This window comes from Arvicanthis niloticus, chromosome 8, assembly GCF_011762505.2.
Source record: "Arvicanthis niloticus isolate mArvNil1 chromosome 8, mArvNil1.pat.X, whole genome shotgun sequence".
Classification (NCBI taxonomy): domain Eukaryota; kingdom Metazoa; phylum Chordata; class Mammalia; order Rodentia; family Muridae; genus Arvicanthis; species Arvicanthis niloticus.
Window position 1 is genome coordinate 1,926,293 of NC_047665.1, and position 24,000 is coordinate 1,950,292.

Consider the following 24,000-nt stretch of genomic DNA (forward strand, 5'->3'; position numbering starts at 1 on the left):
CTAATAAAGAGAATTAGACCTTACTTCAGTTGCTGCTGTACAGACATGTTTGTAAATTCCTAAGCCAGTGTTAGGAGTGACATGTGGAGACTGAGAAGATAGCTCAAGAAGTAAAGTTCTTGCCTTGCAAATAAGAGGAATGGTGGGCCTCTAATTCCAGCAACTACAAAGACAGAGACAGAGGCAGAGGCTTACTGGCCAGCCAGCCTAGCCTAATAGTGAGAGACCTTGTCTTACAAGACAAAACGGATGACTCCTGAGGAATAACTCCTGAGGCTGACCCAACCCCAGCACAAGAATGCACACACAGACATGAAAGAGGGACATGTGTCTGTCATTCTGTCTGTGGTGCCACACTGAGTGGTGTTTCAGCTGCTGCAGCTACCATACTAGCATGCTAACAGAGTGTACAGTGAGGGCCTAGGGGGGTGACAGATGTCCAACACAAACAAAGTGAGCAGGACACTCATCTTGCCTGTGTTTGACCCGTTCCTGTGATCAAGGCAGAGCCTTGTCTTTCCTCACCACCACCACCCCCGTCCCTATACACACAGAGCTTCATTTGATGACTTTTAATACCATTAAAGGCTTAGTGCCAGCCGAGAGAACTGAAGCAGACATGAGACTTGCACTGGATCCAGGACAGTTATGGGTTTCTCTTCCAAGACTTTACATTCAGAAGTGACACCTTTCAAACTGGTTCTGAAATCAGGAGGTACCAGCACCAGTCACCCACACAGAGGTGGTGCTGCAGATGCTTACAGATGCTTTCTCTGTGCCCCACAGCACGGGCTCACTGTTCAGTACTAGCCTGCTGCCACCTTCCCTTGCAGGCCTGTCTTCCTCTTCTATCAGAGAAAACCACCTCTCCCAAAGTTCCATTCTCTAAAGCTTTTGGTGGGGCAGAGTGGGCTCCAGGTGGCTTCTAAATGTTGTCAGCTATCACATCCTAGGCTGTCACCAAGTGTTAGACAATTCACCATGAGATTTTAAAAACTGCCTTTTCTGAACCCACTGCTATCTTAGAGCAGAGCTTAACAGGGGCTTTGCTCCTCGGGAAATATCTGGCAATATCTGGGGACATTTAAAGTCCTACAGTGGGAGAGAGGGAACCTCATACACAGAGGAGCCACGGATGCTGAACACTCCCAACACGGAACTGTGAAGTATCAGAAAGTGGGAGCCAAGAAACCTTGCTTTGGAGTATCCCCACCTCATCTCCACCCCCACCCCATCCCTATCCCTACCCCAGGGGCAAAACACATGCCAAACCACCATTAACCCAAAGACCAAGAATTCTGTGACCACAAGTAAAATAGGCTGTCCCAAGCAGGAAGACGACACACACCCAGTGGCTAAGCTTTCTCTCTTTCTGCTTTAGTATATGGTGAAAAAAAAAAAAAAATACAGCACTTAAGAGACAGCATAGACTCTATCAGCTAAGAAAAAGCCTTCCCATGAACAAAACCTACATTAACCAACAGTCATGCTCAGCTGGGTTGTGGCTCAGTGGTCAAGCATGTACCCAGCATGCGCAAAGCCCTAGATTCCACCCCTGGCAAGACAGCCCAGAAACAACCTGATAAACCCAACCATGGGTTGTTCGTGTTTTCTTAATAGTCTTGCATGGTTCCTCATCTTACCTTTTTAACAATTATGTGAAGAAAGTATTTATGTCTTCACATTAATCCCCAGGAAATCAAGGCTTAGGAGCCTTTTCCCAAGTCACCAAAAGAGAGGGGTCTGGAGAGCTGGTGAAGAGTGTGGACCTCCAACTGAGGGCTCCATATGCTAGCTCGCCCCGACAATGACGTGCTCAGACACAGCACATAGTTTCCAAGGAAAACAAAATCAGATATAAAACCCCAGAGCAAAGATGATTTCATCAAGTCTCCCACTCCTCAGGGCTGGCAGTACAGTTGAGATAATGTTGTGCTGAGACAGAAAATGCGGCCAGGGGAAGAGAAAGTGTGTGTATCAGCACCTGAACACGGCTCGCTGCAAAGTCCATGTCCTGACCAGCACCAAGCCCTGGACCTGAGTGCTTAGAAATCAACCACAAAGTAGTATTGAGGGATGGGCATACACTACTATTCTGCTTTCTTGCTTTTATTTTGAGACAGGGTCTGTGTAAACCAGGCTGGCCTCAAACTCACTGAGATCCACCCATCTGCCTCCAGAGTGCTGGGATGAAAGCAAGCCACTGTGCTAACTCTGACTCCTGTGCCGTCCTGTGGCTCTCTGCTCCCTTTTCTGTGGTAGTTTGAGGCTGGTTTCACTACGCAGCCCAAGCTGGCTGGGAACCTGCCCTGCTGCTCCTGCTGCTATGTGCTGCTGATAACAGCCTTCCTTTCATGTTACATTACGGAGCTTCCCACTTTCTGAAGAGATGAGCTGTCGTACATGTATACATGGATTTTGTTAAATAAAGAAACACAGACAGAAAAATATTGAAGATGCTTTAGACCAAGGTTATGTCCAGTCTAAAATGTTCAGCGTGGCTGGCCTTCACACACAAGTTGCCTAAAGTGAGCTGAGGGCTAAGTCCAAAGGAGGGGTACATAGCATTTTGTCATGGGGGACATGGCCAGGTGGAGCCACAGGTTGCAGCAGGTTCCCTTCTCAACCACATATACCTTCAGGCCATCAGGAGGAATGGGAGGGCAGCCTTTCAGCAGGTCCTAGAAAACTCTCACTATAATCACAGACTCCTTAGTCAACACCAGACCTAGAGCTTGGACAGTGACCTGCACAGAACACTGGAGGCCTAACTTACCGTGCCCCTTCTCTGAGGAGGCTGGGCTCATAACCCGCTACAGAGGTCTCTGGCCATCTTTCAAGTGACTCCTACTTATTCCATATCTGAGAACCCTGACAACTAGAAAGAATTCCCTTGCTTGCTCAGTCACAGGGAAATAGTGGAAACCAAGTCAGAAACCTCAAGACTGTTCCCACCAAGGAATAACTCTTTCCCCTGTGGAGTGTCTGTCACTCAAATGAAAGTAGCTGATGGTTCGTTCACCTTAGTTCCTGCTGCCTAGTCCCAAGAAGGCACACTTAAAATTAGAAGTTTCTAGAAAACAACATGTTTGCTGAAAATCATGCTGCTTTTCGGATTCAAAGTGACATATGCTACAGTCAGATCATGAGCGTGTAAGGGAAGCCAGGATACCCAGGCACCAAGGATCACAGCAGAATCAAGTGTCCTGCCTTTGGGCAGTAAGATAAAGTTTTTGATATTTACAGAAAAGGGAGACACTGACTTCCTTCTCAAAGGTTTAAGGAATGATACACAGTAACTGTCTCAGGCTGTAAAATAAGACAGGATGTGTGACATGACAACAAGAGAGAGGAGAAGGGGAGTGAAGCCTCATGGCTTCCTGGCATCAAGGGACAGGTGTTCAGCACCTGCTCTGACCCTCCCACCCAGCCAGTGCAGGCTGGCAGGAGCCTCAACTCCAGTGGGATCCAACCCCGCCAAAACACAACTCTTTGCCTATAAATAGCAAGGTCTTTCAAACACTAATTAAAAGTAAGTCTGGCATTTGGAGTCTCTGATAAACAAGGCTAGGAGCAGAAACAAACAAATTTGATCTATTCTTGGGAGGTAAAAAAAGGTACCAGTGTCTCCCTATGGACTTCTTTCCACTGCTCCTAAATCTATGGGCTTGTAAAATGTGTAACAAAGTCCACCTTCCCAGTGAGCTACTAAGGAATTGTTTGTCAGTGTAAGCTACTTTACTGACTGTAAAAGCCACTATAACATTTCACATCAGCAAAACTGATCTAGAACAGAAGTTCAAAAATAGACTGTAATGCATAACAAGCACCTGAACACATCCTTGGTCCCACGTGCACCTCATACCTGTGCACGCCCGACTCAGGCGGGCTAAGTGTCTAAACACCCCAGGTGCTAGTGGCTGCTGACTGCAGCGCACACAGCTCAGAGTTAAGGGGTCTTATATTCTTTGCATCTCAGTGCTCTGTGTCAAAGACCATTTCTCTTTGAACTTTTTCTTATGATGATTAAATACATTAAATATTTATGATTTTATATTTTTTTCAAACCTGGAATCCATCTAGGATCTGTACTGTGTTCTTAATAAACAAATATATTAAGGCTCACATCATACTGCATCACCACAGCCATCCAACTTTACTTTTTAAACCATGGCTGCTAGATGCGTTTTTCATTTCCGTTACACATGGCTTCTTTCCTGTCCTAGCTGAGCGCAGCTGAGCCGCTCCCACACATCTGAGCTGAGTTTCCTTAATGAACAAGGGAAAGGAGGCACCACCAGAGCACGAAATGACCGGCCCAAGCCTTAATTCAAAAAACTCTAGCCCGTAGCTCAAGCCTTTGGAAGACTTGTCTAGGTCTTTATCATTTATGTAGTAGGATGGAACAGTCAGGCCTCCAACCATTTCATGTACAACGTCACCACAGGAGACCCTGGAAAAGGGCAGGCACTTGCTGAAGTGTGGCTGGAAGCCCAGCCCCTGACTCCTAAAGCAAGCACATACTACATACTCCAGTCACACGATAGCCAGCAGCAGCTCACAGGCTGGGGCTGCAGTGGGCTCACTGCTTTCCCATCAGTGGGGCGCATAGTTTCAGCTGTGTTACCTCTGCATCCTGCTCCTGGAGATGGTACGTCTGCTGGAGACACTGCAGTGTCTGGGGGCTCAGGGTCTTCTGCTCTAAGAGCCACTCCAAAAGCAAGATGATTTGGTCTGGAGAAAGCTAAGGACAAAAGAAACAGTCCTTGAAATGTCATGTAGGCATCAAGAAGTTAATCGCAAGGTTCTGAGCAAGAACCTCAGGGCCAGGAAAACATGGCCCTCCTAATGTCTGAAGATTGGAGAGAGCACCTGCTGACTTTCTCACACATCAGGGTTGTCTGCAGCCTTAAAGAGTCGTATCCTGGGGTCTGGCGAAGCTGTTTCCCTGGTTTATCATATTGGGTATGTGCTTAGAGAAGATTAAAATGGCACTCGTCTTAATGTCACAATGCCTCATGATGGCCTTGCCTTTATGGCATGCATATGCCAAGAAATGTTTCTGGCTCTACAAGGACTCAAGAGGGTACCCAACTTTAGGCAAATTCACAGGAGTTAAGCAGGCAGGTAGGTTCAGATTTCTTTCTGATCCACGTAGGCCTACAAGGCACCTGCAGAACCCTGAAAAATAATCACAGTGTACCAACTGCCTCCGCTCACAGCCCCTCCCCTTCATGAGCAGTCTGTTTATAATTTGTGCATATAAGGTACTACAATGCACTTTACAGGCTGCAGACAAGCAAAAAAGCACACACAAACCAAATTTCTGGAGGCCAACACTAGGCCATCAGAGGGTGCCTACGGACACCATGATTTTAACTGCCAATCTCTATTACTCAAAAGCCATTAACTTTTCAGCTTCTCTCCTCTTGTCTCTCCTTTTTGCCCTAAACTATATGCTTTGTCTAAAGGCCACAGGCTAGACACCCTCCTGCCCAGTATCTTCCCATGAGCCCCAACTAAGGCCCCTTTACCTCAAGTCACCTAACTGCTTCTCTTGGTTTTGCTGTGGCAGTGGCTAAAGTCACCCATATGCCTAACCTGAGTACCCCTCCTGGGTTCAGTCACTGAACACAACTCCAGCTTGCAAATCTGAGAACTGCTACATGGGAGCCCAAGCGAAGCTACACCTGCATACTGTTTTTCTCCCAAGCAGAAAGCTCACAACCCCACACAGACAGAATCAAAAGGATCATGGGAAGCTTTTGTTGGGCAATGGAAACATTGAGAGCTAAGCCCCTGACTTAAGATGGACAACTGGGATGGGAGGGAGGCTGGAGGGGGAGCACGTGTGCATTCAAACCTTTAGGGCCGTTTCCTAAGTTTATCTGACTCTAATTAGAAGGCAGGAAAGAGTGAGGGTACACACCCTTCCCAGGAATCCATCCTCCTCCATTCAGCAGGGTACAGACACCCTCGTGCAAGAGCAGGCTTGTTCAGAGGCAGGCAGGACAGAAGGCATGGCCTCGCTGAACATTCCTCCCTAACTCGGGGAGATCTGTGCTTGTCTGGCCTTCATAGCACGGACTCGGAGAAAGCACTGTCAGTAAACAGCCCACAACCACCTGGCTCTCCGATTCATGAGAAAATGTAGTCTCTACACAATGAAGAAAGACAAATCAGTGGCCAAACGCTGTTTTCTGCCACATATAATAAAACTATCATTCATTCACAAGTAAATATTTTATCACAAAAAAGGATCACAGACTTGAAAAGAGGATGTGTGAAAGCAAAAATATTTTAATAGAGTCAACGTCTCTTTGTAAAATACATATTTGCTCCCTGTCAAGCCACCCTACAGCGGAAAAGAAATAATGCACGATAAATGTTCCCAAAGTGACTGAAAGATCTCAAGTACTTGCAAATGTACTGGGAGGCAGTGTTGTGTAGCCGGCTGTCCTGGCAGCTGGCACACGGAAGTGTCCCACTTCCAGTCACAGAGAAATCAAATGAACTTTGACATAACTCTGGGACTGTGTGCTATCATGGAGGCACTGCAAGGGTCACAGTCGGTATGTCCACCAACATCAGGCCCCAGGTGAGCCAGTGTGATAAATTACAAGACCAGCCTTGCTGAGAGACTGACAGCTCGTACCCACCATTCAGTTGTAAAAGGAGAGAAAATTCTTTCTTGTCACAAGCAATGATCTATGTTATTATTTCCACACAAGGAACGCCTCAGTATTGTAAAAATGCATCTGCCTTGGAAACTCAAGACAAAATAAATTAAGACTATGAGCTGCCCAAATCAGATGGGTACTTGAAAACAACGGCACGGGCCTATAAAACGTCCTCAAATGAACACACGAAGCAAGATATAACAGCAAGTCAATCAAGCGCAAACGTTATTAAGGATTGTGGAAGTCTGTATTCTTGTCATTAACACTAAAGATTTCATATTTGTTAATTTTGAAGAAATATACAAATATAAAAGTTAACTTCATTCGTCCCCACCCCCATGACTTAAAATTTGAGGAAAGCGGGACAAGCCTGAACAGTTTTAAAGTTTCTTGAAGAGAAAATGTGAAATTTCCAACCCCCAACCCTGATCCAAGTAAAAGCACAAAGAAAACCAACCCTGGCTCTTCTAGGAGCCCTGGTGCCTTTACAGGAGACGGGTGGGTGTGGGTGGGTGGAGGCAGGGATAGATATTTCCCTCCCAGAGGACAATCCAGCCACAAAACTGCAGCCCTCACTTTCTCTTCCATTAGTGCAACACAATGCAGAAGAGCAGGCTTACCTCCCAGATTAAAAATGCCACAGACATGACAAGTCTCACCATGAAGCTTCCACAGGCACAGACATCAGGACTGCAGCTGCCATGCCTTGAAGGGCAAGGGGAGCCCTTGAGCCCCTCCCTGGCCGCCCAGCTGGCGCACAGCAGCGGCTGCACGGGGGAAGGAAGTCAGTGCGGCTCCAGACAGAGCGAGCCTGAGACTAATGCAGCCACAGACTGACAGTGGCGTGAGCTCTATTATTACCCATTATCACTCTGGGATCTGAGCCGAAATGAAGCATGCTTCCTCCCTGGTGCCATTTCCTTTTATCCTGGCTGGAGACTAAAAGCGGATCAATGGGGCAATAATGTATGATGTCACTGCCATTATAGCAACAGCCTCCCGCCTCTTTCAGTCTGTCTGAAACACACAGAACGATCAATTCTTCCCAAAAATGGTTAAAAAATGCTTTGGGAGCATGCATCTTCCAGAAAAGCATTCTCTGCTATATTTGTCTATGTTACTTTGGCAGGAACTGTTTACACAGAACAAAACAGAAGAAATGGGGGAGGGAGAAAAATCTCAAATTTTCCTGTAGGCTGGAGACTTGTTGGCTGGAATTCAACCCAAACAGGGGGCCAGGGCAGAATGCTGCTGACCTTTGAGTGTCACATGCAGAAGGTGAAGGGTGACCTCACAGATATAAACCACCTTTCATTTTATAAGGCACTCTGAATCTGGAAAATTTCTTGCTACCTTCTCCAGGAAGCACAACCACTACCCTGCAGGCCTGAAGGCCACCCACTCAGGTCCACAGCTGCCTGATACAGGTGGACGGAAGGAAGACAGGCACTGCTCTGAGACTTAAAACTCCACTGAGTTAATTTTCACTTACAAGACTCTCGCTGACAGCGTGAGATAAGGATATCATGAAGAGAAGTTCCCCAAACAAGAGCAGGAACTTCTATTTCCTCAGGATCCAGAGAGAAACAGAAACAGGAGCCAGAGGAAGCCATGGTCTTCTCTGCCTGTCAGAAAAGGGCTTCCTTTCTTGTTGGGATGCACACAACAGGCAGGGTAGGCATATTAAGCCTGAGTTCATGGGTAATGTCTGTGGGACCTCCGGACAGAACTAAAGTGCCTTCCATGCATTAGAAACATAAGGAGAAACAGCTGCTGCCGCCGCCGCCGCCACTGCCGATGCTGCTAGAGGCAGCAGCAAAATACTTCTCCACATGGGTTTTTGTTTTAATCAAATTTTAAAGAACTGCCTAAACCTAAGACTAGATAGAACACTGAATGTGAATCTTGTTTGGATTATTTTGAGGGAAAAAATGGAGGTTGCAAATGAAGGTAATCAAATAATGAAGGTGAAGATATTTTTTTCTCCAAACTATAGAACTCAACCAACAGGCAGGCGACTCCTCTAGCAGTGTCAGCTACTGCTGCTTATCAAGCATCTTCAGAGCTCCACTTTGCAATGACCACTGCAGCAACAAATACTCACAGAATTCATAATAGACATGTGAGACATGTCACTAATAACTTGAGATGATACGTCACTTGTAAGTCATTGTTTGATCACAGCACTTCCAAACTGCTACCACAAGATGAAAGACCACGAGAGCTGCTCAGAGCAGGTGGGAGCTGAAGAAGGCTGTGGTACAGAGTCACCATGCTTCCAAGTGGGAGCGTCAAGAAACTGTCAAACGTGCTACTGTTTGGACCTTTGTTAGAAGTATTACCCATGCTTCATGCAATGTGACATAAAGCATATTCTGTGAACTATGTGAAAGCAGACCATCGGGGCCAGCTGGATCCTACCACCATGTGACTACTAATATTTTATGCCATTGTGTATTTCAGAAACTAAATCATACTAAATGCTTAAATTAAAATTTTCCAAGGATTTTACAAGAGACATTTTTGAGGGTTTTGTGTCTGCCTGCCTAGAATCTTCCAGACCCGCAGAGGGATACACTCCCACCACTTCATGCTTCTGGGGAGAACTGATTCAAACAAGACTGCTGATTCAAACAGAGTGCTTCAAGCCATCTTCTGTCCTGCTGAAGGGTTCCCACAGCACAGCACTCCCTGTATCAGAGAGCACTTTCAACTTCTTGCATCCAGATTTTGATGAAACTGACCTTCTAATTTATAAGCAGTGATATCTTAACTCTAAATTCTTGTTATCCACCAATTCATCGCAATGTAAAGTCCAGCATGGGAATAAATGTATTATTAAGCCTTTCAGCTAGTTCTGAGTTAAAATACACTGTTATAGCCACAGAAGGGACATTACAGCTATTACAGAGAAGGGGTAGGGGCTTCTGACACGGTGAGAAGGTGAGAGCCGTTATCAGTGGAGAGAAGAGCTCAGCATAAAATGTAGAAAATGGCTGACTTTGGGAAAATACTCATTTCCTCCTCTTGGGACAGGTTCTCATGTAGCCGAGGCTAGCTTGAAACTTCCTGTGTAACAAAGGTTAAATAACAGTTGAACTTCTGATGTTCCTACTTCCACTTCTGGAGTTCTGAAATTACAAGCATGTGCCACCATGAAAGGAATGTGTGGGCTTGGGCGTGCATCTGTGAGTGTGACTGCGAACGCAGGCGGGCACTTTACCAATTAAGCCACATTTCCAGGACAAGTAAAATAGAGCTCTGAAGACCTAGAAGGAGTCCCAGTCCAGTTCTGGGTGACCCACACACCCATTCCTTTTTTTCTGCTTATAACCCAGCCTGAAATATTTTCTTAATCCTAGTGAGTTACTGAAGGTTTATAGACCTTATGTAGTCCAGGCTGCATCTGTGAATGAAGTGCTGAGACGGCAACTGGCAGCTTCTAAAACACAGGCCCAGCTACATGCCGCTCCCCTGACGGGGCAAACAGTAAAAAACCTGCCTTGTTCATGACCAGGAACAGTATGTGCTGGGTTCGGTACTTTCACCCATAGGTCGGTGACAATACTGTTAAATAGAAGACTTGCTTCTGGGCAAGGAGGTGTTTGCTGTGCAAGCCTGGTAAGCAGAGTTCAATCTACACATCCATATGGAAGACACATGGCACAGGTGCCCACATATACATTATGTGTACACACATAATAATGGAAGAAAAAGATTTTAAAATGGAAGAATATTGTTTTCCAAATGGTTATAGATACACACAAAGCTCTGGCATTTAAAGAAAGTTACCAAATATTCTCTGATTTTTTTTTCTCCATGAAAAAATATAGTTAACTATAAATTCACTCGATCCTAGCAATTTTTCTTACATTTCTCTATCTTCCCACATTACTATGTCAAAGTGAGATAACTTGTGTAGCCACAGGTTACAAATGTGCTGTTTTTAGTAAATAACTAAGCAGACAACAGATCCTTCTTGACTGAGTTTGATTCAGTTAACTCTGCCTCCTGTAAAGCTGAAGGAGCTGAGACACTCAGTCATATTCATGAACAAGAGCTGCAAGCACTCTGGAAGCCATGCTCCTCTTCACTCCACTCTGGAAGCCATGCTCCTCTGCATGAGCAACGGGCAGCACAGCCCACCTCCTACAGAAAACACCATCTTCAAAGTTGTTTCACAAAAGCTAGAATTCTCAAGTTTAAACAGGACAAAGTACACTCAAACAGAACTCTATTTTAACACCTGTCATGAGAGTGGACATGCTTAAGGGAATTTATGGTAGACTAAACCACATCTGTTTCATGTGCCCTCCTACTCCTAGATTTCGTAGTCAAATGATTAAGATGAATTCAGTGTCCAACATGGGAAGATGGAGTAACAGGGTGACAACCTCTGCAAGAAGAGCCATCGATAAACAATTTAATGGTGTGAATAAATCTACTGAGAGATGTACAAGCTGCAGGCAAAGGTTCAGAACAGAAGATGTGCTCTATGGTAGAACAAATTCAAAGAATTCAAATTCAAACGTTCCGACCTAGAGGTTTTATCAGCACTGTACGGGGGCCGCGCCGATGTCTCAGATGAAGTGGACCAGGCTCAGTGAAGATGAGGGTCCACTGATGAAGAGACTGGACTACTGTATGAGAACCAATGAGCCTGGCCTCTATGTTCAATTTGCTAACAAGGATTAAAATTCAATGTACAAAACAAAGCCACAAAAACACGCTCATAACAACGAGAGGGATGAGAAAGGCAAAGAAGCCCTGAGAGGCCACTGCTCAGAGTGGCGCTCCTCACACACTCAGTGAGAGGCCACTGGAGTGGCGCTCCTCACACACTCAGGTGTGGTACAATCATTTTGAAACAGTTTCGAAATGAATTTCACTCTTAGCTGTTCATCTGAAGTCAAAAAATAATGTCCCCTCACCCCTGGCTCTGGCCTTCTTCACAGAAGGAACTGTACAACATAAATATCTTTCTGGCCAGATTTTTCCCTAATGTTCTCTGTGTTTCTGAATCTAAACTATCCACAGATTCTGGGGTAGTCTACAATTTGTCAGTTGGCTTCTCCTGTATCATTAATATATGTACAGCCAACCGCAACTACAGACAAACAGCAGGGTGTTAGAAGAGGGGGCCAAACCTTACTACAAGAATCACTGCTAAAAAAATTAGAGCACATGTTTGTTACTGAATAAAATGCTTGTCGGGTATCACTGTCCAGCTACTACCTAGTGTGGCAGTCTCACTTTATAGAGTAATCTGAGGTGTGTGAGGCAGGGGAGTCATGCTTGACCCCATCTTTGACACTCTGGGATTCCAGTATGAGCATTTTATACCCTGGATTGACTCTGGAAAATTAAGAAATATTCATGCAAGGAAAAGAAATGAACAACTTCAAGGGAAAAAAACACAGAAAGGGGCTTTGGGTCTTTAGGCCTTGTCTTTTGCAAACTTAAAGGGTATGGAGGTTGTACTGGGCAAGCATTTGGTGTACGGTAAAACCAAATACACAATCCATAGTGAGGTGTGGGTCTGAGGCTCTGAGGGTTCTTCCTTAGGAACTGGCATGTATGCTAGTGACCTCAAGACAACCGCTGCCTAAAATCGCAAGGGCACCAAGTCACTGCTAAAAGTTTCTCAAAAATAAGCTGCTCAGCTTCTGGCCAGTGTGTATCTCACTTTGCGTCATTACAATGGGCCCATTTAGAAAACTCCGGACTTTTTTGTTTAAGTGTTAATACATTCTGAGTGTTCCGATTATTTCATCTCTAGTAGAAAACGCTGTGGAGACTTCCTTCTCCCCCAGCTCCTAATGGATCTGTGTGAATTGTCCTGGAACCTATCAATTTTTGATTTTTTTCTAAAGAGGAAGAAATGAAGCTAGGTTTCCTTCTTAAGAGAAAAATTTCCTACATAATTAAATTACATAACTGAATTTTTAAAAGAGACACTTTAAAAACAAGGCACCACGGCACACACTCCCGTTTCTTACCATCACTTTGCTGTTAACACTCCAACTAAAACGGTCATTATTTCAAAGTCAGGCAGGACTCTAGTTTACACAATGCATGAATCAATACACCACAACCCACCCCCTAAATGTGTTCAATTATAAAGTGTCAAAGAAAACAAATAAAACTCAAAATAACCCGAAAAAGGGGGAGGCTGCAGGTCCCTCAACGTGAGAAGACACAGAAATCACTCACTTTATAATCACTCACTTTAACGCCACAAGCTGAGAACCATTTCCCCGGCTCATTTCCAGTTTTGCTTCTTAACTCAGACCTTTGCGAGGAATAGGAATAACCATGGCGGTGCACTGCAGGGCGACGCAAAAAAAAAAAAAAAAAAAAAAAAAAAAAAAAAAAAAAAAAAAAAAAAAAAGAAAGAAAGAAAGAAAGAAAGAAAGAGAAAAAAAAAAAGAAAAAAAAATGCCGTCAAAATCAAAAGACAGTGCAGCCTCTGCTCTGATCTGGGTTCCCCTCTGAGCAGAGCCAGGATGCATGCGTAGTTGTCTAGAACCTCAACTTAACCTGTTGAACATTCCCAGACAAAGCCAGAACCAGCCATGGTGTTGCTGTTTTTCTGCTGGAGTGTCCTTCAAGCTTTCCCCGCCGCAGGGCAGGGTGTCTCTTTGCAGATCTTTTCTCCAGGACCAGCCAGAAACTATAATCCCGAAGCCCTGGAATGCACTTTGAGTAGAAACGCCCTCATCCCGATGCCCTGGAACGCACTCTGAGTAGAAACGCCCTCGGCAAGGGAGAACAAATCAACAAAGTCCCGGACAGGGTGCAGGGGCAGCCAAGGGAGCCTCGGCCTCCTTACCTTGACCAGGGACTCACACCTGCAAGCTCAGGCTGATAAGGGCCGTTCGCCCCGCCCCCTCTGCGCTAGCCAATCCACAAGGCTGCCCCGCCTTGACAGCCCCGCCTCCCGCAATTCCACTAATTAGATGTTCGCTTCCCACCCGGCACAAGTCACAGACCAGTCCCAGTACAGCCTGTGATTCAAATGGGAACAAAGGCGGGCTTAGCACGGCACTTTTCCTCCAATTCACTAAAGTGAGGCCCCTCATTACATTGGGCTTAACCTCCAGCAAAGTAGAGTCCCATGAACACTTCCGTGAAGCTCTTTACAGCTATAACCGGGATGAAAAAGCAATGCTTGAAAAACAGTCTGGTTTTTCCCTCGGAGCAAAACGCTCCTGGGTCACCTGGAAGCGACAAGCAGGACTAGGAGGGAGGGCAGAAGAGGAATAAGCTACGCAGCCGGTTTCTAGTAAACAATCTGCATAATTGCTAATTAGGAGTGGGGGGGGGGCGACTGCCGACCTCGCAGAGCAAATCATTAAGAACAGTTACCTGAAAGAGGAAGGGGAAAAGGGTGCCAGAATAAGTTTCCTGGGTTTGCCAGCAGCTCTGATGAGGAACAATCCCAGGACACACCACTGGCCCAACAACAGAATCACTCCACCACTGTTCCTAGCGCTGCTTCTTCAAACGTGATTCTCACTGCAAGCACAGTTACGTACCAGCATGGAGAGGCGGGCATTTGAAGATAACGTTGCAAACAAAACCATGAAGATTTTCTGCACCTGGCAGAATCCCATTTACAATTTTAAGTATTACAATTTCACTCCAGTTTTAGATGCTGAGTGGAATTTCAGGGACTAGAACCAGACCCATAAAATATGCTTAGAAAAACATGGCATCACATGAAAGCTGCCTGGTGCGCGCTACCTGCCAGTCTCGGTTTGATGTAAGTCATCTGCATCCATTTGGAACTGTCCCCAAGCTTACAGGGTAAATCTGTGAGAAGTGTTTTTATTTTATTTTTAAGTTTCAGGCAATGAACTACTGTCTGGGAGAAAGAAACAAGATCCTTGACACTAAACAACCCGGCACAAATACATTATACAAGTCTTTCAGTGTAACCTGCCCGTGATAGACTTTAAAATTTTTAAAGTTTTAGTTAATTACGGTTTCCGTCTCATTCTAGGCTTTCACTAAAGTATATTCCAGTTTCAGATGAGTCCCACAGTCTAACAGCCCAAGACTATAGAAAATTAATACAGCATTTTATTTTCTTACAAAACACCATTTTTGCTTAGCAGCTAAACACAACTTAAAGCTTAACTGTAGCAATCACTTTATGTCTTTTTTAAAAACGCAGGCAAGCAGACAAAAAACAAAAACACAAGTGATTTCTAGATTAAACAGTATAAAGAAATCATTAAGACAAATGCAAACCAGAATCAGCGTATCTAACTCAGCTCAAAGCTTTAATACAAAAAACCAGGAGCCTGGGAAATAAAAATACAGAAAGAACTCTCAAACATCTGCTCTCTAGGCCAAATAAACAGTGGACAACTAAGTCAGGTTGACCACCCCTTTAGAGAAAAATAGTTCCCCCCAAACTCATCTTTTCTAAATTCTTCAGTCAAGATTTAGAAACCCAAGCTTTGGCTAAATCAATTTCCCTTTGTGCAAGACAGAACACTTTTCTTTATTAAGAATGTTAATACTTTAAATAACAAGGATCATTAAAAATCATAATTCCTCAAAGTAATTTTCAGTTTGAAAAAGCAAGCAATATAAATCACAACAAAGAGACAAGGGCTAGAAGCTCTACAGAACTCCCCAGGAACCTTTATGTTCCTGTAAAGGTTGACTTTAAGCAGCCTTGCGCCAAAGCTCAGGGTTTGATTTTAAAAGCAAGAGACTGTTGGAGATTGAACTCTCACCGTCAATTAAGAGTAAGCTTCGGGTCCAATCCCTACGGCAGTCTCACTGCGATGCAGGAGCGCATCTCAACGGTCTGAGTGTTATCTGTTCAAGCTATTTAAAAAACAAGTTTTACTTCCCTTGATGGAAGTCAAACCAGAGGCATTGGTCCATGCAACTTTTAGATTTTTTAAAAGAACAGTCCGGGATCTCCCTCGCAGGTCGGGCGCGCGCTCGCTCCCCGCCCCCGCTCCCCACCCCCACTCCCAGGCTACCAGCATCTCCCAGTCATTCCGTTTAAGCGCTGCGTAGAGTGAAGGACAAAAAAAAGACGCCAGGGATCCTGCTAGAATAGGACGCGGCTGTGGAGCACTCAAAAGTGGGAGCAAGTGGGAGAACCTCCTTCGGGTATCAGGTCGCCAGGCCCCGTCTCTGGAGCCTGCTGGCCTTCGGGGCAGCACAGCTCCTGCACTGACACAGACCACCGATCAGGGAACTGGGTCTGAGGCAAAACCCATTTGGTTCTGGGTGTGAGCGCACAATGGCATGCTACTCCCCCGCCCAGCCACACTCTTGGACCGGAGCGGCAGGCAGGCAGCACCTTTAAGCCAGGTCCCTCCCTTTTCCAGGCTCCCTAGGGCCTCACCCCCCAGGTGTTTGCTATGGCAGGACTCCAGAATCAGAGCAGGTAAGGTCAGCTCTTAGCAGTCTTACCCAGCAAGGCACAACTCTGGCTTTCTGGGTTTTATCCTCAAGTCATTTCAGTCGGCAGCTCTCCTATTTCACCAGCTAATAACTATCCTGTGGCAACTGCATCTGCTGGGATTTCCTGAGCTCCAGAAAACCTGGGATTTCTCTTCTCAGCCTCTCACCCAACAGTGTTGAGGTAATGTAAATTGTCTCCTAGTAGGATCAAGGTTTCCATCTGGGCCCATTAGCAGTTATTCTTAGCAACTAAATGATGAAAAGTGAAAATAGTCCAACTTAAAAGAGAAATCAAAGACACTGCACTATAAACCTACACCATTAATTTCTCAGCTGTTACAAGCAAATGTCACGTCTATTTCAGGGGTGCTTCCTGGGAGTCTGCTGACAGCTTAAGGGATACAGCTACACCGTGTGCAAATGAAGAGAGTGCCTCACAGCTCACAGGCAACCCCACTGCCCCAGGCTACCCCACTGGCCCAGGAGCCACTTTGTGGCCAGGGACACATGTTACCCAAGGTCTGTAAAGATGACCTGGAGAGGAGGGAAAGCAAAGCAGCTGAATATATAAGCACGTGTACACAGTGGTCCCACTATGGAAAGTTCAAAGATGGGTCCTTGAACAAAGGTTTGTACGCTTAAAAAAATAATTGTAATGGAGCTTTCCCTGAAAAGTTTTTAAAAGTATATACTGCAAGAAATATACAAGACAAACAATTATTCACAAATCAATACAACTATAATTAGATTGTTCTTTTGAGCAGGAAGGTCAATTTCCCTTAACCAAAATTATAAAATATTTATATGTCACTTAAAATTTCTCCTTTCTGAGTATCTAGCATGTTAGACACTGATCTGACAGGTTAGGTAGCCTGTAGAAATCCCCACTACATTAACAAGGCACGGGGCCTTTTCTCCTATTTGTTTACATGTGTGTGTACACACACATTACGTTTCTCTGACACTAGACACTGTCTGCCAGCATCAGCTGTGCAGGTTTCTAACTCACTGCCTTTGCTTTTTCATAGATGTTTCACTGTGGTGGGCAGCAAGATGGTGACCCGGAAATTCTGTGATTCTCTGAGGTGAAGAGGCAATGAAGTCAGAGATGAAATTAAGACTGCACATCAACTAACCTTGGTGATTAGAGCAGAGTAGCCTCAGCTATGAAGGCAGCTGGACGAGTGCCTTTCTTAGCAAAAGAGATAAGGAGGAGAAAGAACCTGAGAGGCCAGACTGACCAAGCTCTCTTTTAAGATGGAGGAAGAGGTAGAGGCTCAAAGAAATCCAAGAAAGCTGTAAGAGGCAAGGAACTGTGACTCCCTCCTGCCTCAACTCAAAGGAAAGCAGCCCCACCCACACCTACAGAGGATTACTTGGACTTTTGACTTACTGATATTGTAACACAATGTTTTAAACTGCTAATTTTGTGGTGCTTTGTTACAGCAGCCATAAGAAACTGATACATCTAAGTCCCCTATTGCCAACACCAACCTTAGCTTCTGGCTCAAAACAGGAAAACAAAGATAGCGTACAACTTCCTTCATTCCCAGCTGGACCTGAATCCATCAGACTCTTCCTATAAGGGAGCTTGCTTGCTTGCACGCATGCTGCTTTATGGGTGATTTCAGACTCCGCTCTAGTAGCTGCGAACTTTGCTGGGTTGAGGGGTGGGACAGGAGGTCTGCTGCTCAACAGAGCACCACAACCAGGCACAGGGCGTTAACCTAACAGGCCAAACATGAAACAAAGCGCCACTGGCAACTGTGTCTTGATCAAATCTAGGAGTTAATCAGTAACATAACCCCACCACCTTTTTTCATGGCTTTAATTACTACAGCCAGTAAGACATATTCAGCCATCTCTGTTTAGTAATGTTTTATTTACCCCTAAAGGCTGAAGTCTTCATTAAATGCAGAAGAATTGAGTTCAATTCAACACATATGGTGAGCTCATAGCCCAGTGGCTGCCTTTTTCTTAAGTGTCTCCCCAGAGCACACCCACCCCAAGGACCCCAGATATAATACACAATCAGCATTTAGCAACACCAAAATTTTATGTCACTACCTATTTTCTGAAGTTTTATTTTTAATAACTTAATATTAATTATAATTTAATAATTAATGCTTTGTTTTGCCAGCACATGTGTGCATGTTAAACCTGCCTAAATTTGGGAAGAACCCAGAACCTTTGGGTTTAAACTGACAAAATATCAGTGTAGTAAAAGGAATGGGTGGCAGCCAACGTTTCCTGTAGCTCACGTGACCATAAGTTGATTCCCATCCATGTGTTATGGTGTAGCAACTCAGACACGGTGTCTGCTGGTTCCTGTTTTGTATCTCCTGCCAAAAGGAAATGGCTGCTTCCAGGTAAATGCTTCAATAATTGAACTGTAGGGTGGGCTATATTTCTTTGTTGTTAGATCAATATTCCAGCTCTGACTGACACTTACTACACTGGTCTGTGGACCTTATAAGATAGTGAAGGACCCTACAAGAGGGAGGCTAAGGGAAAGGGTGGTGGTTGGGGGCTGAGTAACTTATAAACCTCCTTTGGACGTACAAGTTGATGTAAAGATGGCAGATAACTCATTACTTCCCCCAGGAGCCATAATCTAAGCAGCTGGCATGGCTGGAGGGGCAAATGCTAGAAGCTGAGGGCTACTTAATCCTTAGATCCCTGAACTCTTATCAAAACAAAGTCAACTTAATGCCCCTCCTCCACAGGCCGTCTTTTAAAAATCTTTATCAGACAATCCTCAGTGGCAGACTGTTTCTGAAGAGCAAGACTCCAATGGCACGGAGTGGTCTGGTGGCCCCCAGGCCACCCTCCTGTAACATTCTATATTAAATGTTTTTAGTTCATAGGTACACAACCACAGCTGGTCCCTCTGACTCCTGTCGATCTAGGGAGTCCAGGGTGACCCCTCTTTCAATCCTAAAGTGGGTCAGTTCTCCACGTGAATTCCAGAGGTGCCTTGGTCTAACAAGGTCATGCCCAGCTAGATGTAACCTGGCTTCCATGAGAAGAAGCCTCTGAAAGCCAGCATCTTCTAGAAAAGGTGAGTGGGAATGACCCAGAAACCCAGCATCCAGGATAGCTTCATAGGCTAAGCTTGCTGCTTGCCAGCAAGAGGTCCTACAAGCAGCGCTACTTAAAGGAACAAGACAATGCTCCTTCAGCAGACACCTTCTCTGCAGAGTGTGCCTGCACTGCAGAAATTCTAGTCACTTTACAATCAGGGAGGCTATTGAGAGCTCTGCTGTCTCCATGTCCTAGGAGTGCCCACCAGTCTCCACACAGGCAGGTAGTGCTACAGTTGCCAAGAGTTGTACTGAATAGATTCTGTCATTACACATTTTGTCCCTTTATTCAGTTTTGGTGTGTGCTTGTACTCGGATTTACAATGTGTACAAGTTGCCTAGAAAGCAAAGCCCAGAATTCCCAGCCTGGTGCAGGCTAAGCTACAGCCCACTAGAAATCAGCAGGCTCCCTACTAAAGTCTTTGGGGGAGGGAGAGCTTCCCATTCACCTTGCTGTTCCTGTTTGATGCTACCTAGTGTTCAAGGGAGTTGGTGTAACTAAAAAAAAAAGTGAGAGTCTTTCCCTGTCTTTCCAGAATGCACTTTACTCTTTAGGAAATCCATGTTCTTTTTATGTGACGTTGTTGTGGCAGATACATGCTCACATGGTAAGTATCTGTGGACAGTCAGGTGGATGGAAGGTTTGACACCCACGTCGGGCGGCTTTCATCTGGAGTCCTGTGAAGTTTAAACACATCTAAGGTGCTCTCCTACTATGTCTCTGACTCATGGTTATAATGTGTCAGTGGAAACTCTGGCAGAAAGATGGTCAGAATCAGCAAAAACCATCAGCTGGAGTCAGTTTGTGAACCCTTAGGAATTCTGAGGTTGCTCTGAGGGAATGGGCTCCACTGCTTCATGGCATCTCACCTGGGACACGGCAGCTCCTAAGTGTGGCCTGCCTCTCCCTAGCAGAGCAGCTAGCTGGAAGCCAACTGTGTTCCTTGGTTTCTCATACCACCCTGGGGAGTGGAAATGGGCCACCCTAACTCCTTTAGCAATGTCTTGGAAGAAACTACCCAGAACAGGTCGTATTTATTCACAGACCTGGGAGTGGGAGGGATTTACTGACCCAGAGGAAGTGACAGTGAAGTGCCCTGGGTAAGACTTGAACTCAGAGTATGGTAGTATATAACACCCTCTACCATACGCTGTAATCTCAGATGGGAAAAGTCTACAGAGTCCTCTGTACCTGAACATAGCAGTACATCCGATGACTTTCACAGCTAATTGAAAAGCTTATCATCATCCAGCAAAGAACTCAGATCAGCTTTCTAGTTAAACAAAGGATAGCTTTAGAGAAAACCCTCCGGACATAAGGCCAAGAGTATGTAACAGAAAACTTTCCTCTTTAAAATTGTGACAAAGCATTAGATGAAGTAAAATTTTAATTTCTCCTGAGATTTTACAGAACAGTCTCTTTAAACCATGCTGACAGGTCCTTTAAGAAAGGTCCAGCCTGGGCTTTCTAATGCTCACAGCCCCTTCTTAAGTCAAAGATATTACATTACATTGTGATGTTCAAATCTTAAGCAACTCAACTGCTTTGAAAGGCTTCAAGAGATGGTTAATAACCCACAAAGGAAACCCCAATTCTCCTGTAACCGGGTGCTTCTCTGAAAGTGGTATATTCAGAACTCATAACCTATTGACTTGTTAAGAGCTGGACTTTGAAGGGGACCTCAAGGTCAGATCAGGGAGCTCAAGAGGGGCTCAAGACAGGTTTGTGGGCTGACAAACTCAAATGGTTCTCAACAACCACATTTCCCAAGGCAACTGTGCCTCCATCTCTCAGTTGTACAAAGAGATATTTGGAAGAAACTACCATTTTCTCTTCATGTTAGAAAAGCCCCCAAATAAATCCAATCATTTTCATTAAATGAATAGCAAATATTTAAGAAAATTGAGAAGGGAAATCTAACTCTCTTAAAAAGATACAACACGCCGGGCGGTGGTGGCGCACGCCTTTAATCCCAGCACTTGGGAGGCAGAGGCAGGCGGATTTCTGAGTTCGAGGCCAGCCTTGGTCTACAGAGTGAGTTCCAGGACAGCCAGGGATACACAGAGAAACCCTGTCTCAAAAAAACAAAACAAAACAAAACAAAACAAAACAAAACAAAACAAAAAAAAAAGATACAACACCTACAGGTAACCCAGGCATGCTCAGAGCAGGAGGAGAACAAGTTCTCCTCAGGGAAACCCTGGCTGGTCATCCAATACCAAGGGGTTCAGCCCTAAAAACATACACACGCAAGTAACATTATAGGGACTGAGCAGGCTGTACTAATATGTAATTTATATATATATATATATATATATATATATATATATATATATATATATATACACACACACACACACACACACACACACACATATTGGTGACAACAACTAAGAATTTGAGGCATACGGTATGTTGTAACAAAGAAAAAGAGGTCATGGGTCTGACACAGCACAATGACAGCTGACAGGAAGCTTGGAAGGTAGTGAATGGAAGGGAGAGTGGAGTAGTATTTTAATTTGAAATAATAAAATAATATTTAAAAATTAACACCTTTAAAGGTGATAAAGACCGAAGGTCTGTGACCTTCCTGTGATGGTCGTTTTAGGGGCAGCTGCTCTTAAGGAATTCATTTAAGACTTAGTGTTTTCTTCCTATAAGCCAAGGTTAAAAGCAAGTAGGGCTTGCCAGATAGAAAAAATTCTGTCTCCATGAACTATGATTTCATACTTTAATTAACTATGTGTATAGATGTCCCTCTGAGAAGTTCACTGGCAGAGATCTTTAAAAAGCCCTCAGTGGAAGGTTCCAGCCATCTTCAAGGTCAGAGTAACTCACATGCACACAGGTGAGGGGGTGTCTCTGTGTTCATAATGTACAAGTTCTTAAAGCCATTTTAATTAGCAAAGACTTGGGGAGACTGGAAATATAATATCCCCACAAGCCTCTGTATTCAAGAGGACCCTGTCTTGAGAGGCCTCCACTCAAGATTTATCCTCCAGGGAAGGCCCAGAAAGTACGTCTGGAGGAAATGAATGATGGGGGACCAGGGGAAGGGTTGGGTGGGAGATATAAGTATTATTTGATTTGGGTATCAGAGACCTTTACAAAACATAATATCAAATACACATGAATTATAAAGAAATTTCCTTGTACTACCCACTTGGACACCTACACTATGAACCACCACTTGGCCCTGAAGCTTGAGTCTCCGCAGCCATAGCTTCAGAACACTACAGGGTGCGTAACTGGGGCAGATCTTCCAAACACACCAAGAGGCAATGCCCTATTTAGAAACGGTAGAATGTGGGAATCACGAAATCTTTTCTACATCACTTCTCATCTTTTCTATATCACTGAACACTGTGCTGAATGGACAGGCCTGTCTTCCCAGTGCTAGGCCAGATTCCTATCAAAGTCAAAGCTCCTCCAGGCTGATCCTCCCCTAGGTAGGAATCCTTGGCAAGGCCCATGTGACAACAGCATCCAACAGTCCATATTCTTTCAGTATGGCTCCAGTCAAGCAGAAGAATTCCAGGTGTCAAAGCATAGCCAATTGTCCCACCTCTCTCTACTGGAAACAGGAGGGTACCTTTGCCCAACAGGGGCTCACAAGCCAGTAAGTGTGTTGAGGAAGTTAGTTATCCAAACAGAATTTCAAAACTGTTTCATCTTCATCCCACTTTGTTTCAGCCTCAGCCCTCATGATGCCTCTACCCACATCTGCTTCTCACACAGCATGCTCTCAAACTCCCTCATCTGTCCGACCTGGACCAGAACCTGGCTTACCAGGACAGGCCATCCTGTGGCTCCCTAACACTGTGTGACACCAAATTTCACGCATGGAGAGTGCAGGGACTCCTCTGTGAATCACTGTTCAACCTACTGTCTAAAAAGCCTATTAAAAATATAGGTGGGGTGACAACTATTTAACCGTGATTTTGAGGACAAAGAATGAACAGGTGTTTCAACAGAACTGAAACCAGGCACTTGGGAGCAGAGGCAGGAGGATGACAAGTTTGATGCCAGTCTGGGTAATTTAGCAAGGACTTGTCTCAGAAGTTCAAGTGCAGAGAGGCACAGTGTACAGCCGACCCTCGAATTCATTCCCCACCATGAGGTACGGGGTAAGCGAAGCATCGAGAATGTCAGGACTCCAAAACAAACTTCCACTAGAACACACATCATGGGCATGTCCTCAGCATTCATTCGGAACACAATCCTCTTCTGTTCAATGACTTCACACAGAGGTGACAGAACATACGAGAAATATGAACATACACAAAAATCTCCCCAGGATTAAGTAAAAAGTGGAACTTGATAGTACACCCATTTGCCACAAGTTTAGATGTGCACATATGGAATTTAGGGCACTTAACTTCACATACAATGTAGACTTTGCTAGTTCCTGCTCGAGCCATCATGTACTTCATACTCTATTCTGATGTCGGATGTAACCAAACCAATAAAAGAAAACACAACACCTGCATTGTGACTGCTGGATCTTGCTGAAGCCTCAGTTAAAGCTCACATTTCTGAACATCAAACTTCACATGCAGACTTTTTAGTGAAAGGTGCATATCGAGTAGAATAACCCACTAATTAATGATAATCATAACTGACCTAGCATTTCCTCTCTGCAGAAAGCAAAAATTCAGGACTGGGGAGATGGCTCTGTAGTTAAGAGCACTTTCTGCTCTTTGCAGAGAACCCAAGTACTGTATTTGGTGAGCTGCAACCACGGGTAACTCCAGCTCCAGGAGATCTGATGGCCTTCCCTGGTTCCCACAGGTGCTGCACT

General features: G+C 44.8%; 1 protein-coding gene across 11 annotated transcripts in view; it reads right to left on the reverse strand.

The window, feature by feature from the left end:
- The window catches only part of Aopep (aminopeptidase O (putative)), a 305,721-nt gene that overhangs the window by 13,103 nt on the left and 268,618 nt on the right, over nucleotides 1-24,000 (reverse strand). For 8 of the 11 annotated variants that reach the window (XR_013111995.1, XR_013111994.1, XR_013111997.1 and 5 more), the window contains one exon: nucleotides 4,628-4,744. The exons of 1 other annotated variant lie outside the window; for it this stretch is intronic. Coding sequence is in view for 5 of the 10 variants with exons in the window: in XM_076938857.1 (XP_076794972.1) it covers nucleotides 4,628-4,744 (117 nt within the window). In the remaining 5 variants the exon portion in view is untranslated. Of the gene's footprint in view, nucleotides 1-4,627; nucleotides 4,745-5,929; nucleotides 6,158-24,000 lie in introns of all 11 variants that reach the window. 2 more of the 11 variants (XR_013111996.1, XR_013111998.1) reach the window with 1 other exon arrangement.